At 41.1% G+C, this 17,852-nt stretch overlaps 1 protein-coding gene across 30 annotated transcripts in view; it reads left to right on the plus strand.

Annotated features, from left to right (window-relative positions):
• Positions 1 to 17,852, plus strand: part of Mbtd1 (mbt domain containing 1) — a 56,275-nt gene that overhangs the window by 446 nt on the left and 37,977 nt on the right. For 8 of the 30 annotated variants that reach the window (XM_039087681.2, XM_063269849.1, XM_063269851.1 and 5 more), the window contains exons 2-4: positions 600 to 660; positions 3,959 to 4,006; positions 16,785 to 16,984. In XM_039087681.2, the coding sequence (XP_038943609.1) occupies positions 3,987 to 4,006; positions 16,785 to 16,984 (220 nt within the window). In that variant the 5' untranslated portion in view covers positions 600 to 660; positions 3,959 to 3,986. Of the gene's footprint in view, positions 436 to 599; positions 661 to 3,958; positions 4,007 to 16,784; positions 16,985 to 17,852 lie in introns of all 30 variants that reach the window. The other 22 variants (XM_039087701.1, XM_063269854.1, XM_063269853.1 and 19 more) reach the window with 12 other exon arrangements.

Consider the following 17,852-nt stretch of genomic DNA (forward strand, 5'->3'; position numbering starts at 1 on the left):
CAGCAGCCGCTTTGTGTGCCAGGTGGGGGGGACGCCTGCAGCTGCCCGGCCCCCGGAACGCGGCAACTCCGGGACCCCGCTCGCGGGCCTGCTTCTTCATCCCACGCCCCCTCCATCTCCGGAGCTCCCCTCCCCCTACTGGCCGTTAAACGTTCAGGGGTTCCCCTCCCCCTCAACCCCTGACTTAGGGTTCTCTCTTTCTACTCCTAGGGAGAGAAAACATGAGAAGAAAGTTTTTCCTCTGCTCCCCCCAACCTCTCTCTGCTTGAAGGGAAAGACTAGATAGGAGACTTCCTTTTTTAGATGCCAAGGGTGGGAGAGTGGTGCCCTCTCTTCTCCGGGGTGTGGGGGCAGGCGCATACAGAGTTTCAGGGCTTTGCAGGGGAAGAGCCCACTTTTGTAGAGCCAATGCCGAGAGGCATTTTGCACGTGGAGGTGCTGATACTGAAAGGGGGCGGGGTGGGCACGTGTGGGAGGGAGTCGTAGGAGTGGTGTCGGGGAGTCAGCCGCCAAGGCTGCTACTTCAGCAGGGTTCCAAGTCAGTGGGCTTCCATCTTCCTTACGTTCTCCTTTGTGAAAAAGAAATCCTAACATTTCAGAGTCGGAAGAGACACTAGAAGTCACCCAAAGCAGCCGCCCCTGTCCAGCTTCTGACGAGTGGTAGGTAGTCTGACCTCTACTTAACCCTACATCCATAAAACAGGCACTGCAGCCTAGGAAAGCACCTTCGGTTTCTTTCAGTCTCTCTGATACTCAACTTGCCTGCCCTTATTAGACCCTTCAGTCTCATTCATGTCATGTCCTGGTTAAGTTGCTCCCTTTTTTACTTCTCAAATTTGTTCTCACATCCTCCTCACCCACCCACTGCTCATTGGCCTATATTTTGTGTGCCAGGAAAGAACATCAGGGAAGTGGAGGAAGGGGGATGGGGAGAGTAAAGAGATGGTGAAGGCCAACTGAAAACTTTGCTGGGACAGTATCAAGTATGCTGCTTCTAGGACTAAAGATGGTTGAAACTATTCCCTCGGAAGCCAGCACATTGCTTTGTGGGGTTTCATAGCTGTTTCACAAGTACTCCTCTTTGAGAGAGATTAGGACAGTTTAACACCGCAGTCTTGATACTGTCAGTGTACATTCTTTGCCTTTTGCCTAAATCACTTTCCTAAGAATGCCTAAAATTGGGCCTGGGGGAGGAATGGTATTGAAATCGATCAATACAATACCTGCAAGACACGTGATCAAAACTGCCTGTGTCCCACCCCCACCCCCGTGTGTGTGTGTGTGTGTGTGTGTGTGTGTGTGTGTAAAAGAATTCTATCTTAAATCACACGTGAAATGTTTATTACAGTTTAATATTTACTTTTGACTTCCTAATATCTTTTATCCCCCTTATGTTGATATACACCAGAACTTAGCACTTAGTGGTTAACTCGCAAATATATGTTGGCATTCACTGATGTGCTTAACTCCCAGTAGCCACCTGAAACTAGTAAAGCAAGCTTCTTCCTGTACCCCACTCTGGTCAAGGCTGTTGGTTTGCTCTTGTGTGTTTCAGACTGTTTGCCTCAACACCAAGTGTTTAGAAAGAAGATAGCTGGTTTTGCACCACCTCCTCTGCATACCAAACAGCTTCTATTTATATGGAGCCCCACACTCAAGTATTGCAAATGCCGTCCGTGCACATTAGAGCAGAAGCTGTCCCAAATAAGTGACTGTTCATAGTGTCCTCCTATGGGCCAGGGTTTCTAACCAGTTTTGTAACTTTATGTGAACGAAAGCATCCATTTTCTCTCAGGGCTATACACTAGTGTTTTCACCTGGATTGAATCCTAGCTGTGGAACCTTACAGAGCTCTTTACTCACGGCTTTACAGTGTCAGTCAGTATGGCCTTCCAAAGTTCTTTTCTGCTAACTTTAAACATGACATAATTTGACTGACTTTAAAAGCATTTGCATGCTAAACATACTAGACAGGAACAACTGGTTTTTTTTTTTTTTTAAGAGCATGACTGTTTTTTATGGTTAACTATACATGGGTCTTTATTATGTCAGTCTTCCCAGATATTCGGGTGTTCCTCTCTCTCATCCCTTAGTTACTTTGTAAATAAAAACAAAACAAATTATTTTATTTTAAATTGTGTTTAAATACAGCATTCAAACTCAGGCAAAAATGCAGTTTATGAGTAAAAACAGCATGTTAATGTCCTAGCAATTAAAGTACTGAGTGAAAGCCAGGACTGCTCAGGTGATCTGAATAATCACATCCTAAACAAGGAGAAGTCAGCTGTTTGATTTGCTCATTACTTCTCAGCTTTTCATTCTCGCAATTGTTTCCGTGTCTGTCTAGGCCAAACATAGTGGTGCATGCCTCTAATCCCATCACACAAACAGAAGAAGGTACAGCTTTGTTTGGACTGTGTAGTAAAGCGCCCATTTCACAGAAACAGCAGGAGATTAACCATCCAATAAAATTCAAAGACAAGTTGACTTTCGTCTTTGGGTTTCAAATACATGACCAAGAAAGGTTTTAAGTAGTTCCAGGCTTACATTTATCTTCTAATAGTTCCTAATAGAGTATTTTTAAAGGTTCCAGATAACTTTTATTTTTATTAAAACATGCATGTTTTACTAGTCTTGAACTCATGGTGGTTCGTAGGCATGTACCACCATATTCAACTCATACAGTGATGGGGATTGAGTCTGGGGCTTTGTGGGTGCTAGGGATTCTTATTAACTGACACTGCATCCCCAGACAAGAGCTTACTATTAATCTTTTTTATTAAGAACCATCCTTCCCCCTGCAAAACTATAGTTTCTCTTCTGGCTTTTCTAGAAAGCATAATGAAGGGTGAAAGTCCACTTGAATAAACACTGAATGAAAGGGCTGCAGTGATAGTTGGGGAACACTGTCAGAAGAGGCTTGAGCTGCCCTTCTGCTGTTGTTGAGCTCTGTGGCCTTATTGGATGGCATCAAATACCTTGGTTTTCTCCTCATAGTTGAAGGATTGTATAGAATCAGTTGTCTAATAAAATTTTCTACTGTACTGGAAATGACTGTTATCTGTATGGAAGACACCAGCCACAGTGGCTATTGAACACTTAAAATGTAGCTAATGGACGAAAGCATTCAATATTTTATCATATTGTTTTTATTTGATGTCAATTTAAACAGTTGTATCTCTTCAAATTGGGCATGCAGGTATTGGTACAATGTAATCACTAGGTTCATCTCTTAAAGACTATAGTTTAAAAGCCTTTCCTGGAGGTGGTTATTCAGTAAGCCTACAGTAAAATCTAATAACCTGTCGGTCTAGTTTGGTTTCTCTGTCTCTTATCTCTGTCTCTCTGTCCTTCCCTCCCTTTCCCTCCCTCTCCCTCCCTTGCGCTCGGCAATGAGTCTCACATACAGGGATGCGTGTATGTAGAAGCCAAAGGTTGGCATTGGGTGTTATCATTCTCTATTTCGTCAGACAGGCTTTCTAACTAAAGGCCCCAGGGATCTGCCTGTCTCCCCTTCAGCAGCTGTGGGATTACAGACACCTACTGTTGTGCCCTTTATGTGGTGCAGGAGAATCTGAACTTGGGTCCTAGAATTTGGGGAGCAAGTAATCTACCATTTTCCCAACCTAGTTTGGTTTTTTTAAGACAAAGTGCTCATTTCGTAGCCCAGTCTGGCTTTGAACTTGTGTATGCTTCCACTTCCACATTGCTGGAGTTTTAGGTGTGTGCACCAAGGCCTGCCAAGAGGGTGTTTAATGTGTGTCCAGAAAGTTTTTCTTACCAAATCAGTTAGGGAAACACTGGTTTTGAGCTCCTTTCTCCTTTTCACACTGAGCTGAGTGTTGATTTAGAATTTGGTTTGAACACTTTATCCTTAAGGCACGTCGCCTGCTGTCTCAGAGCTTTGATTTCTTCATCTGAAGTGTGAGGTGAGAATCAAGTCTTACTCTTTTCATAGGGTCTGTAAGCCTCCACTCAGAGATGTGATGATCACTGCGATTAAAAAGTGAGTAGTACTGTCAATGTCTTCCCAGATGTCCTTTTCACTGTATATTGCCACTCCATTATAAAGCTACTTGTATATAATAGTTTATTTAAAGCATTGTAGCCCAATTATTTGTCCTTACTTTGTTGCCTAATCATAGAGCAGGCATACTAAGTCTAGTAGATTTTTATATTTCTGGTGTTTGGCATTGTAACTTATAGGCTAATATCTATTACTTGCTTTTGACTTTAAATTTTTAATGTCCAATTACGTTACACATGAGAGAAGTACCCCTTGTATGCATGTATCTAATTTAGTACTGGCTAGCTTCTATTCAGGAATTACATGACTTTGTTCCACCTGTGTTCATTCTGTGTCTGTACATGTGTGGGCTGGTGCATGCCACAGAATGGAGGAAGGTCAGAAGACAGCTTGCAGCCTTCCCAACATCCAGATTCCAGGGGTCGAACTCAGGTCATCAGGCTTTGTGACAAGATGAATACACCAGAGATGTACCTCAGTGATACTGCTTGCCTAACATTTGCAGGGTTCTGGGTTGAAACCCCAACATACATACATACATACACACACACACACACACACACTCTCTCTCTCTCTCTCTCTCTCTCTCTCTCAGTAATAATCTTTAAGACCCACTAGGCCACTGTGTGTTTCCTAATGACTTGTAAGATGTCTTATCATAGCCTGCCTTTGGAGTGAGTTATATTGTCTAGGAAAGAAGGAAAGTGAGACCCAAATAATTGTGGCATCCAAATTGTAACACTGACAGAACCAGAAATAGGATTCAAAAGCATAGAAATTTGGACCCAGTCAACTCATCAGACTGTGTTTGATCCTGATGGTGAGATGAGACAGAATCCCTTCTTAGAAGTCAGAGTCAGGAGGTTCTCTGAGTTCAAGACTAGCCCGGTCTACATAAGCAAATCCCAAGGCTACATAGTGAGCCCCTGTCTCAAAAGAAAGACATTGGTGCAGTAAAAAGAACATCACTTCCATGTGAAACCAGGTGCATGGTGATAGAGGGCTGTAACCCACACTTCAGACGCTAAGGCAGGGGAGCTCACGTTCAGGTCCAACCCTAACTACTTAATGAGACATTGTTTTAAAAATGAAAACATTTAACCTGGGTATTGACACCCAAATGCTAGAAAGATGGCCACAAGTTCAAGGCCAGGCTAAACTATAACATGAAAACATATCTAAAGCAAATATTATGAAAAAGCAGGGATAATAGAACGGGCCTGTAATCCCAGCTATTCTAGAAACTATAGTAGTTCAAATAATCTCAATGCCTGTCTGACCTACAAAATAAATTTAAGACCTGTTTAGACAACTTAGTGAGGCCCTGTGTTATAATAATAATAGAAGCCAGAGTGGTGACTCATACCTGTAGTCCCACCGTAGGAGCTCGGAGACAAGAAGACTACCATAAAATTGAAATGGCCATGGTAGTCTCAGAATGGAACTGTATCTCAAAAGGCAAATGATTTTTTAAAAATATACTTTATTATGCATATGAAATATTAATTTTTATGTGCTTAGATTTGGATCTCCCCAAGAAAACTGATTTTTTATATCTGAAAATTTTATACGCACAAGCATTTTATATAAAGATATTTAACCTGTACTATATGATATATTCCCTTTTAGGAATTGAAACACTTCCCATTTAATTAAGCAATTCATGCCTTTGCCTTTAATCACAGTATTTAGGAAGCAGAACAGTTCAAAGCCTGGTCTACAGAGCAAGTTCCAGGACAGTCAGGGCTACACAGAGAAACCCTGTCTTGAAAAACGAAAAACAAAACAAAAAGAGAGAAAGATAAAAGATACTCCACCCCTAGTTGTAAGATATTTATAAAAACTGATAGACCTCTACAACAAGAAGAGTCAGCCTGTGCATGTGTATTGTGGCACACGTGCACCCATTCCATCCCAAACTTGTTTTAATATTTGTTGAGGATAGAAAGACGGCTGAGCACACGTTGCTCTAGCAAAGGACCCACTTTCAGTTCTCAATACCCACAGCAGATGGCTCACTGTTGCCTGTAACTCCAGTCCCCAGGGAATGTGACTTCTCAGCTTCCACTGGCACCCACACTCACGTGCGCATACCTACACACATAGTAGACCCAATTTAAAATAATAAAACATCATTTTAAAAAAAGTAATCATTCCTGAGTATGGTGGCACTCAGTACTGGGGAGTCAGAGACAAGCAGGTCTCTGAGTTTGAGTTTAACCTAGTCTAAATAATGGGGACCTTAAAGGGGAAAAAATGAGATAAAAATCTATGTGAAGCAAGCTATAAAACATTACAGAGTTAAGACATCATCTCAACATGAAGCTGTCCTTCCTAAATTAATAAAATCTCTATTGTTGCTTTTGAGACAGAGTCTTGTGTAACTCAAGTTGTTGTCCTCAGACTAGCTAGGTTACCAGAAATGGCCTTGAACTTTTTAACCTCCTGACACTCTGGAAAGCTGATACTACTGGCTTTTGTGGACATGCTCAGTTTGTGAGGTGTTGGGAATAGAACCTAGGTTTTGCACATTTTAAGCTGAATTACATCCTCAGCTCTTAGTTAATATATTTAATGAATTCTCAATTAAAATAACACTAATGTTTTGGCATAAGTCTGAGACAGTTAATATTTAAAAATCACTGGGAAAAGGGAGGACGGAAGAAAAAAAATTGTCAAAAAACTGAAAATCTCAAAGGTAGATCTAGACTTAACAGACATCAGAATACCCTAGAAAGCCTCTAAAATGTATAAAGGCAGAACCTTGCCACATGAGAAACAGATGAGGCACAGTCACATATGTGCCATAATTGTGAAGCACATTGCCTTGTTATACAGCAACAGCCTCAGTTCTCAGGCTCAGTGTGCTCCAGCTTTGGACTATGTAATGGTCTGTTGACCTTCATGTGTTTTGCTGCCTCTCATGACCACTAAGCATTTAGAATCCACTGCCATATTCCCAGTAGGAATGATGGATCTGGGCCCAGTATGGTGGTGCACACCTTTAATCCCAACACTTGAGAGGCAAACAGGTCTGTATGAGTTAGAGGCTAGCCTGATCTATATAGCAAATTTCAGGCCAGCCAAGGTGATTGATATACATACTAAGACCCCGTCTCAAATTTGTTTTGTTTTTTTAAAAAGAATGGTAGATCGAGGAACACAATTAGACGTGAGTGAGGAATTTGAAAGAGAAAAAACGAGCAGCAGGTGTTAAGCTGGCCAGTCAGGAATGTCCTGCTCTGTAATTACAAGCTTGAAGAGCAAGAACAAAGATGCTCAAGAGTCCCCTGTGTTGACCACAGTAAGACCACATTCAAGAAAGCCTGGTCTCAGGAATGGAGAAACAATGGCCAGCCACAGTGGAAGATGAGACAGACACCCATATTCTTGGGCACCATGATGAGGAAAGCTGAATAAAAACATTTTTTAATGTTGAAAAGACTAGACTTGACCAGAGTTGAACTAGTGGTTAGCTGTGAGGAAGTAAGTGCTGAGTCTGAAGACTGATGGAGCACAGGGGAAGACTTCAGGGAAACTGCTGTAGCACCCAATGGTCTATGGTACAGCTGAGGTACACAGTAGGTTAGTTGTATAAATAAACAAAATTACCTCTGTTGGAATTTCTATGGTATATCCGTGTCATAAGTGGTAAATGACTGCAGAGTAAATTCAGAAGTACACAGGAGTACATGATAGAGGCATGGTACTTAAAGTAGCACTTTAAATCAGAGGGGAGAGTTAAAAAGGACAGTACCACAGCTAGGGAGCCATTTACACAGACATTAGCCCCCTCTCACTACTCATGAGAATAAAGTGTAAGCAGTTCAGACAGTTAAAGATAGAAACAAACTGTACAAACACTAGAAGAAAATGTAGGTGTATATTTTGGTTTCTGTGGCACAATTTAGGAAAATTTTTCTAATGTTGACTCATAAAGGTAAATGGAAATGCTGGTCCTTAGTGCACACACTACTGGAATGTGTGCTTAGCATGCCCAAGGGCCTAAGTTTGATCTCCAGCATTAAAAAAATAAATTAACTTGATACATTTTATCATACCATCCACCAAAAGAGGGACTCAACTGTCAAGTTCTACTGGTCTAGAACTTACTATGTAGACCAGGTTGGCCTTGAACTTCTAGAAATATACCTGCTTCTGCTTCCTGAGTGCTGGAGTTAATCATATTTTTCTAATTGCATGCTAAAAAGTCCATAGGCAAAAACAAAATAATGCAGACAGAACAAGTACGAACAACTACGGGAAAAAAGTTTTGGATTAAAAGTTCAAAAGAGAAAGGTCAAAAGAAGCATAACCAAAAGTTCTGGCAAGACGGTACATGCCTTTAATCCCAGCTCTCGGTAGGCAGGCCGATCTTCATGAGTTCAAGTCCACCCTGGGTCTGCATGAGTTACCAGGGCTACATAGAAAGAACCTGTTTGCCAAAAAAAAAAAAAAGAGCGAGAGAATGAGGGGATGAATAGTGTAAAGCTATCCTCTGCTGAGATACTGGGCTTTAATACCACTAAAGAGGATTAGAGCTCCCTAAAGGGATTAATTTCAGGGCTAAAGTACAGTGTCAGTATAAAGTGAGCCTGGGAGATACTAATATGCTGGAAAGTAAGAAATTATCCAGAAATTACAGTAACATGTCAAATGGATGTGTGAACTAGTTCAAGAAGTCCTTAGCCAAATTCAAGATTGTGGACCCCAAAATGAGTAAGGATGGTGAAGGGGGGCAGCAGAAGTTAATTCAGACTGAGAATGAAAAATAATAAGTAAAGAATGATAGGATTGGGGTGGAGAGATGGCTCAGTGGTTAAGAGCACTGGGTGCTTGCTCTTCCAGAGGTCCTGAGTTCAGTTCCCAGCAACAAGATGGTGGCTCACAACCATCTGTAATGGATTTTGATGCCCTCTTCTGGTGTGTCTGAAGAGAGTGACAGTGTATTCACATAAAATAAATCTTTAAAAATAATTTCCTGAAACTGATAACTGGTATACATGTGGAAGACAGTTTTTATTGTTAGGGTTGGTACATATGTTTAGGTAAACCGTGTATTTAAGAGAGAAGACAAATGGGGCAAACTGTTACTCAGGGCTAAGTGTGAGTGCATGGGCACTTGTGCAATTTTCCAACCTTCCTGGAGGGTTGACATTTCTTTCCAAAGAAGTGAGAAGAAGGGCTGGCTATACTGACTGATTGTTACATCTGTTTTTTTAACAAAAAGTCAAAAATGAGAGTATATTTCCCTAGATAGGTCTAATACTGGGACAGAAACATAGCTGTAAGGACTTTGTATGTAACAAAATTGCATGTCAAATGCCCTTCTACCTAAGCTCCTATCTTCTGAAACTGTTTTATACACTGGACATTTACCTACCATAATATAAAATACATACACCGAAGTTTATTAGAGCGTACAAAATATTGAAAACTAGATATTTTTACAGAGAAAGAAGTGGTATGTTCTATGTGATTTATCATTTAAGAACTTTGTTTTAAGCTAGAAAGGAGGGACTGGAGAGATGCCCCTGTTGTAAAGTATGTGCATTGCAAGCATGAGGACCAGAGTTTGGATCTCCACATCTAGATAAAAAGCTAAACTTGGCAATGCCACCTGTGTTTCCAGCACGGGGGAAGACAAAGACCAGCAGATTGCTGGAACTCTCTGGATAGCCACTGAACCAGTGAGCTCCAGACTCAGTGAATCCCATCTCAACAAATGAGGTGGAAAGACATTGAGGAAGACACCTGAAATTGACCACTGATACATGCGTGTTCACGTGTATACACACAAATGAGCATATATGTATACCATATACATATCAAAAAACAAATATAAAAGTCTTGAATAGGTAAGTTGGGTATTAACATTTCAAATGTTATCCCCTTTCTCCATCTCCCTCTCCCATCCTCCCTCCCCCTACTTCTATGAAGATGCTCCCACTCCCACCTCAACACCCTGGCATTCCCCTACACTGGGGAAACAAGCCTCCACAGGACCAAGGGCTTCTCCTATTGATACCAGACAATGCCATCCTGTACTACACATGGGGCTGGAACCATGGCTCCCTCTAGGACTTGCTTGGTTAGAGTCACACGAAGGTATTTTATATTATTTGTGACTTATAAAGGATGTCATTTCCCTTTCTCAGCCTGTTTATCCTTTAGGTAGGCTACTGATTTGTTTGTGTTAATTTTAAATCTAGCACTTTGCTGAAGTTTATCAGGTTTAGAAGTTCTCTGGTGGAACTTTGGGGTCACTTTTTGGCTAGGACTTCAAATAGTATATTGAATAGGTACAAAGAGAGTAGGCAGCCTTGTCCCTGATTTTAATGGAATTGCTTCATGTTTCTCTCCATTTAGCTTGATGTTGGCTACTGGTTTGCTATATATTGCTTTTTCTATGTTTAGATATGGGCATTGAATTCCTAATCTTTCCAAGACTTTTATCATAAAGGGATGTTGAATTTTGTCAAATGCTTTCTCAGCATCTAGTGAGATGATTTTGTGAGGTCTTTTTATCCTTTGAGTTTGTTTATATAGTGTATTATGTTGCTGGATTTCCGTATATTGAACCATCCCTGCATCCCTGGGATGAAGCCTATCTGATCATAGTGATTGATCATTTTGATATGTTCTTGGATTTGGTTTGTGAGAATTTTATTTTGTATTTTTGCATCTATATTTATAAGGGAAATTAGTCTAAAGTCCTCTTTCTTTGTAGGGTCTTTGTGTGCTTTAAGTATAAGCGTAATTGTGGCTTCAAAGAACAAATTGGGTAGTGTTCCTTCTGTTTCTGTTTTGCTAGTTTGAAGAGTATTGATATTAGGTCTTCTTTGAAGGTGTTATAGAATTCTCCTAAACCCAGCTGGTCCTGGGCTTTTTTTTGTGTGGGAGACTTTTAATGACTGCTTTTATTTCTTTAGGGGTTTTGGGACTGATTAGATGGTTTATTTGATCCTGATTTAACTTTGGTACCTGGTATTGTCTTGAAAATTGTCCGTTTGCTTCTGATTTTTCAGTTTTGTTGAATATAGGCTTTTGTAATAGGATCTGATAATTTTTTTAATTTCCTTAGATTCTGTTGTTATGCCTCCTTCATTTCTGATTTTGTTAATTCGGATACTGTCTCTGTGCCCTCTGGTTAGTCTAGCTAAGGGTTTTTCTATCTTGTTGATTTTTTCTGAAAGAACAATTCCTTGTTTTGTTGATTCTTTGTATACTTCTTTTTATTTTGTGGTTGATTTCAGCCCTGAGTTTGATTATTATTATGATACCCGGTAGCCTTGGTTTCTGTTGCTTAGGTTCTTGCGTTTGCCTCTCGCCATCTGCCTATCTCCAGTGTTAGTTGGTCTTGCTGTCTAACTGGAGCTTGTCCCTCCTGTGTGCCTGTGAGCCTATGATCTCAGTAGTGAGAGCACTCCTGGGAGACCAGCTCTCTCCAGGTGTTATTTGGGTATGGAGGGATGTAGGGCAGCCTTAATTCTGGGCACAGATGGAGACAGGAAGGAGGATCCTGTCCCAGGCTGCTCTGCAGTCCCTGTCAATGATAAACTTATGATGCCCTATTTTTTGCCTCCCAAATGCTGAGATTACAGACATGTGACACAACACTCAGTTTATCCTTTGCTGAGGATCATTCAAACCCAGGGCTTCAGTCTTCTAAGCAAATAGTCTACCAATGAGCTGTGCCTCCCTGCCTTCCTTTTTTTTTTTTTTTTTTTTTTTTTTTTTTTGAGGCAGTTTTTGGTTTTTCAAGACAGGATTTTTCTATTTTGTAGTCATGTCTTGAAATTCACTCTGTAGGCAACATTGACCTGGAACTCAGGGATCTGCCTGCCTCTGCAGGCATTAAAAGTATATGCCACCACACCTGCCTAAATTGGATCTAGTTCATTTTATGTAAGTTTTTACCTGTATGTATGCATGCTTGGTGCCTACAGAGGTCAGAGGACAACACTGAGTCCTCTGAAACTAGAGTTATCAAGTGGCTATGAACCACCAGTCCATATTCAAGAATAGTCAGTGCACTTAACCATAGAGACCATCTCTGTCACTTCGACACAAAAATCTTGCTATATATATAGTCCAGATTAGCTTTAAACACTGTTCTTTCTCTGCCTTTTAAGTGTTGGGTTTAAAAATATAAATGCTGCGATTACAAGCTTACACTAAACAGTCTCATAGCTTTTATTTACATTTTATAATAGCTAAAAATATTAAGCTGTTTCCATGTCTTTATCTGCCATCTGAGTATATTTGAAATGTCTTTTTAAATATTTTACCTCACTTTTAAAACTATTGTTTCATTCTCTGAAGTGATTTTGCTTTTTCACTGTTTTGGGAGTATGCTTGATTTATTTTGTAGGGTTTTTCTTTTTTGAGATAAGGTCTATGCTGATCTGAAGCTCATTATTTACCAGAGGGTAACTTTGAATTCTTGATGCCTCTAACCTAAATACTGAAAGTGGCACCAAACTGACCTGGTTTTGTTTGGTTTTTTAGTGCTAAGGCCTAGAGCATGCTAGGCCAAGTGCCCCACCACCCAGCTCTCTCAGTCCTTTTGTATTCTTTTATCTGAAGCAAGGTCTTGGTAAATTGCCCAAGCTGGCTTCAGACTTGACCTCTCAAGTAATTTGGGATTATAAGTTTATATCACCACACCAAGTGGCAAGTGATATAAGAGAATTGATAGAATTTGGGGAGTGTGGTGTTTTGTTTTATTTTTGATATAGGGTCTCATTTAGTCCAGGACAGCCTCAAAGTTCATTGCAACCCAAGATGACCTTGAACTCCTTATCTTCCTGACTTCAGTGAAACAAGTGTCTAAAACTATGGCTTGTGCATGCTCTACGCACTCTACCTACTGGCTCAGCCCTCTGCGTTTCCACGCTGTTGTTGTTATCGTTGTTATCTAAGTATATGATTTGCCAGTATGTCCTCCCAGTCTTGTAAGTAGCTTGCTCTCTTAACAGTATCTTTTTAATGTTGAATGAGCATGACCCTTGGAGGTCAAAGAACAGCTTTCAAGAGTTGGTTTGCTGCTTTTGTAGCGTGTGGATTCCAGGAATTAAATTCAGGTTATCAGGCTTGGCAACAAGCACCTTTATCTGGTTGAACCATTTTGCAAGCTTCCGTTGTATCTTCAGGAGAAAAAATTAAGACTTTTTATCAAATCCAGTTTTATTGTATTTTTTCTTCTATGGATATTTTTAGTATTCACCTTAAACCTTAACTAGAAGTGCTATTTTTCTCTTTGAAGTTTACAGTTTAAGGTCTTCCCCTTTATGCCTGACCATTTGAATTAATTTGGAATATGACCATTTTGGATTGATTTGGAATGTGGATAAAAGTATCTGATTTTTATTGACTACATGTTTATTTCTAGGTCCTTACATAATTTATACACTGATCTCTCAGCCTGTTCAAGGCAAAATCCCACTTTCTCCATTAATGTAGCACTATGATATAACCAGGCTGTCAGTTCTGTCACTCTGGTAAGACTATGGTGAGAGTGTGTTAAATCTGTAAATCAGTTTCGAAGGAACTGACATTTTAGTGCAAGATATGGGGGCTTACCCTGGAGTCCCAGCATTCAGGAGGCTAGGTCAGGAGGATTGTCCCAGCACCCAGCCATCCAACTCCAGGTACAGGAGATCCAGTGCTGTCTTCTGGACTAACTCCCAAGTGCTAGCATTAAAGACTTGCCCCACCACAGCCTGGCATGTTTGTTTGTTTTTGTTTGTTACCAGTAGACTAGTTTATGGAAGAAAAGAAACTTAGAAAACGGTTCTTCCAAAGAATTCAGCTGTCATAAATTATGACGATGTTGGGCTAAAGAGATGGCTCAACAATTAAGAACACTTGCTGTGCTTAGAAAAGACCAAGTTCGGGTCACAACCACCTGTAATTCCAGCTTTAGGGGATCTGACATCTGGCCTCCTTGGGCATCTACCCTCACACAACGTGTTAGCTTTACAAAGCAGGTACTTAACCTTGAACATGTGATCCACCCACCTCAGCCTGCAGTGTTGGGATTGCAGGTGTGTCCTGCTTAGCTTTTATTGTCACTTTGGGAGGAGGAACCTCAATTGAACAATTGCCCTGGTCAGATTGGCCTGTGGGTGCGTCTGTGGAACATTTCTTAATTTGTGATTGATATACAGAGGTGCCAGCCCGTTGGGTGTAGTGGGGACCATCCATAGGCAGGGGTGTGTGAGCTCTGTAAGAAAGCTAATAGAAGAAGCCAAAGAGCAAGCCAGGGAGGAGTGAATATCTGTCCTTGGCTTCTGTTTCAGTTTCCACCTTGAGTTCCTACCCTCACTTCTCTCAGTGACGGGCTGTTACCTGAAATGTAAGATAAAGTAAACCCGTTCCAAGTTGCTTTTAGTCATTGTATTTATCACAGCAACAGAAAGCAAACTGAAACAAGATATGTGCTACCATGCCTGACATTAACTCTTTTAAAAAATATCAACAGCCTGTAGTGTGCCATCTGTAATCATTAATCTTCTGAAGTGTCAAGTTGATGCTTTCTGAACATAAAGTTAGAATAAGCTCTTTTGAGGTAACATATATTACTTGCTAAGTGAACTAGCTGTATAGTAGGCAAGCATAGATGAAACCTTGGAAGACTTTGTTTGGGGGAGGTAATTTTTTGTTTTGGAGACAGTACTTTTTTGGTGGGGGGGTTTATTTTTGTTTGGGAGGATTATTTTGTTTTTGTTTGTTTGAGACAGGGTCTCTCTGTAACCCTAGCTACCCTGAAACTCAGGCTGACCTTGAACTCACGGATCTGCTAGTGCTGGGTTTAAAGGCTATGTGGACTCCGTTTAGTATTGTTGTATTATCCTTTTAGTATTGTGTGTATGAGTGTATATGTGTATGTATGTACATGTACCAATGTGCATATCTCATGGCACACATGGAGATCACAAAATAATTTTCCAGTAGTTGGTTCTTTCCTTCCAACCTAGTGTTTAGGGACTGAAGTCCATTAAATCAGGCTTGTACTGCCAGCACCGAGCCATCTCACTGGCCTCAAGTGGAGTCTTCATGGATATTTCTGCATGAAAGTGGGCTGGATGAGTTTATTAGAGATTCAGAGCCCATTCTGGCTGGTGTTGGTTAATACTGTAAACCAAATACTGTGGTAAATCATTATACACTGTCTTCTCTTGGTCCTATGAGGTGGGGAAAGTCCTTACTAAGTTAGCCCAAAGGATTTCTTACGATCCAATTACAAATCCTCCTGTATATCATCTCTAGTCCACTCAAGTCATGCATAAGTCAGTCATGCATGCAGTCAGTGTATCAAGCCATCTCCAAATCCTGTATCTTTTCCTTTTGGTTTTGGTTTTTGAAAGTTTTCTATCATGTAACCCTGCCTATCCTGGAATTCACTGTGTAGATGAGGCTGACCTTAAACTGTCACAGAGATTCATCTGTGTCTTCATACACACACACACACACCCATGGTCTCTACCTCTCCCAGACAGTGTCTCTCAGCAGTCCTTAGCTTGGAGAGGAGGCGTCTAGTGTATCTGGTCAGTTTCAGGGACCTGCAGGCCTTGAGTCACTTACTTCTTAAACTTAAGGAGTTTCCCTGAAAGATGACATTTCACCTCGACTTTAAAACAACAGCCTGTGTCTTAACAAACTTAATTCCCAGAGGCGTGAGGAATGGATGCTTTGTCTGCAGAATAAAATGCTATGCAGTACTTCACTGAGGATGCTGTCATCACTGAGGATGCTGCCAGCCCCGTCTTATTCTGTTGCCACATAACTGCTTCATCTCTCAGTTTGTGACACCATTAAGAACTGTGTCTGCTATGTACACTGCTCTGTCTGTGTCCTCAGTTAGGATTGAGGTGCACAGTTGTTTGATAAGTAGTTACTGGGTGACTAAAAGAAAAAAAAAAAAAAGTTCTCAGGGAATAGTGTCAGGTTGATCAAAATTATGTGTTCATGTCGCTACACTATCAAAGAAGATTAACCCATTCCCTACCACCTACCCTGCGAGTGTAAAATAGAAAAACTTTTCTTTTGGAATTGCCTTTAGAATCATTATTTCTTCTTAAATATTCCAATAGCGTCATATCCTGACTCTTTGAAGGGAAGCTCCTAGGTCAATGTTCTTTAGAGTATAAATAATATTCCCATTGTGTGACCTGAGGAACCAGGTTGGGCACAGTAGGACACACTGTGTGTTCTCAGCCACTCAGCTGTCAGAAGAATTAAGGCCAGCCTAGGCTAACCTGTCTCAAAATAGGAAAGAGGGATGGAAAGGTGGCTCAGTGGTTGATGCTCTTCCAGAGGACACAGGTTCAGTATCCATCACCCACATGGCAGCTCACAACTATCTATAACTCCAGTTCCAGATGATCCAGTAATGACTTCTGACCTTTATGGGTACCAGGCACATAAGTGGTGCGCAGACATGCGTGCAGGCAAAACACCCACTGTATTTTTTTAAGAAACTTAAGACTATTTGAAAAGGATACAGTGTTGTCTGCTAAGCTTGCACCTATGATCCCTGCGGCTTGGAAGACTGAGTGGGAGGATCCCCTGAGTGGGAGGTCAGCCCAAGCTGTAGCAGACTCTGTCCCAAAAACAAATAAAATAATCAGTTCTCAGTACTAGATCTTCACTTGTCAAGTCTCATTTAGTGGCATTTGTGTTGAGGAATTGTAATGGGGGGGGGGGGAGTGTATACGCACTGTGTCATATGTCACTGGTTTCTTCTACGAAGACAGAACATTCTTCACAATCCAAAAGAAAAAGCAGACTGGTTCGGGATGTTTGACGGCTATGATAGCTGCAGTGAGGACACAAGTAGCAGCTCGAGCTCTGAAGAGAGTGAAGAAGAAGCCGCTCCTTTACCTGCCAACCTACCAATTATCAAAAACAATGGGCAAGTCTACACATACCCCGATGGCAAATCTGGCATGGGTGAGTGTCCACGCTCTGACCTATTGTGTGACGTGATGTCTGAGCTCATGTCTTCATTGGACCTTTTTGCTGGGTTAGTTGTGTTTTATTTTATTTTGAGATGGTGTGTTGCTATTTAGCTCAGACTGGCCTAGAACTCACACTCCTCCTGTCTTTGCCTCTGAAGTGTTGAGATTATAAACAGTGGTAGCACACCTTGCCTCTCCTTTAGAATTTTTAAAGGACTGTTTGAAGAGACTGAGCTGAAACGCAGGAGTCAGATAAGGTCAGAGTTTGCTATTTCACATCTCTATCTTTGCCATCCTGTGGGAAGCAGGTAGAACAAAATCATAGACAACATATTAGTCCACAATAAATTCAGGTAATGACTATCTCTATAGAGCTAAAGGTGGGAAGACTCATACAGTTCTTAAAAACAATCAGATAGGACTTACTCTGTGGTAATTTATTCTAAGATTTGGGGCAGAGGTTGGCAGACGTTGTGTTTGCGGTTTGGGGATCGGTTGGTTGGTTTTTTCAGAATAAGTTGCACTATAAATCCCAGGCTGGCCTGAAACAGACAGTACTCCTGCCGCAGCTTGCCCCACCTGGCATATAAGTTATCACCTCTAGTAACACAGAAAGTGGCCTCACTTAGGACTAAACAAGGGGCCTAGAGGTAGTACTTCCCTAGCATGCACAGGGCCCTGAGTTCTGTCACTGGGACCACAAATAAATGAATATGTACACAGGGAAGCCATCCCAGAAACAATTTTTTTCTATAAAAATCAACCTAAGTGTTTGAGGCAATCACTTATTAGTAGAGTGCTTGCTAAGCAGGCATGAGGACCTGTGTTTGATCCCCAGATAACACATAGAAAGCCAAGTA

This window comes from Rattus norvegicus, chromosome 10, assembly GCF_036323735.1.
Source record: "Rattus norvegicus strain BN/NHsdMcwi chromosome 10, GRCr8, whole genome shotgun sequence".
Classification (NCBI taxonomy): Eukaryota; Metazoa; Chordata; class Mammalia; order Rodentia; family Muridae; genus Rattus; species Rattus norvegicus.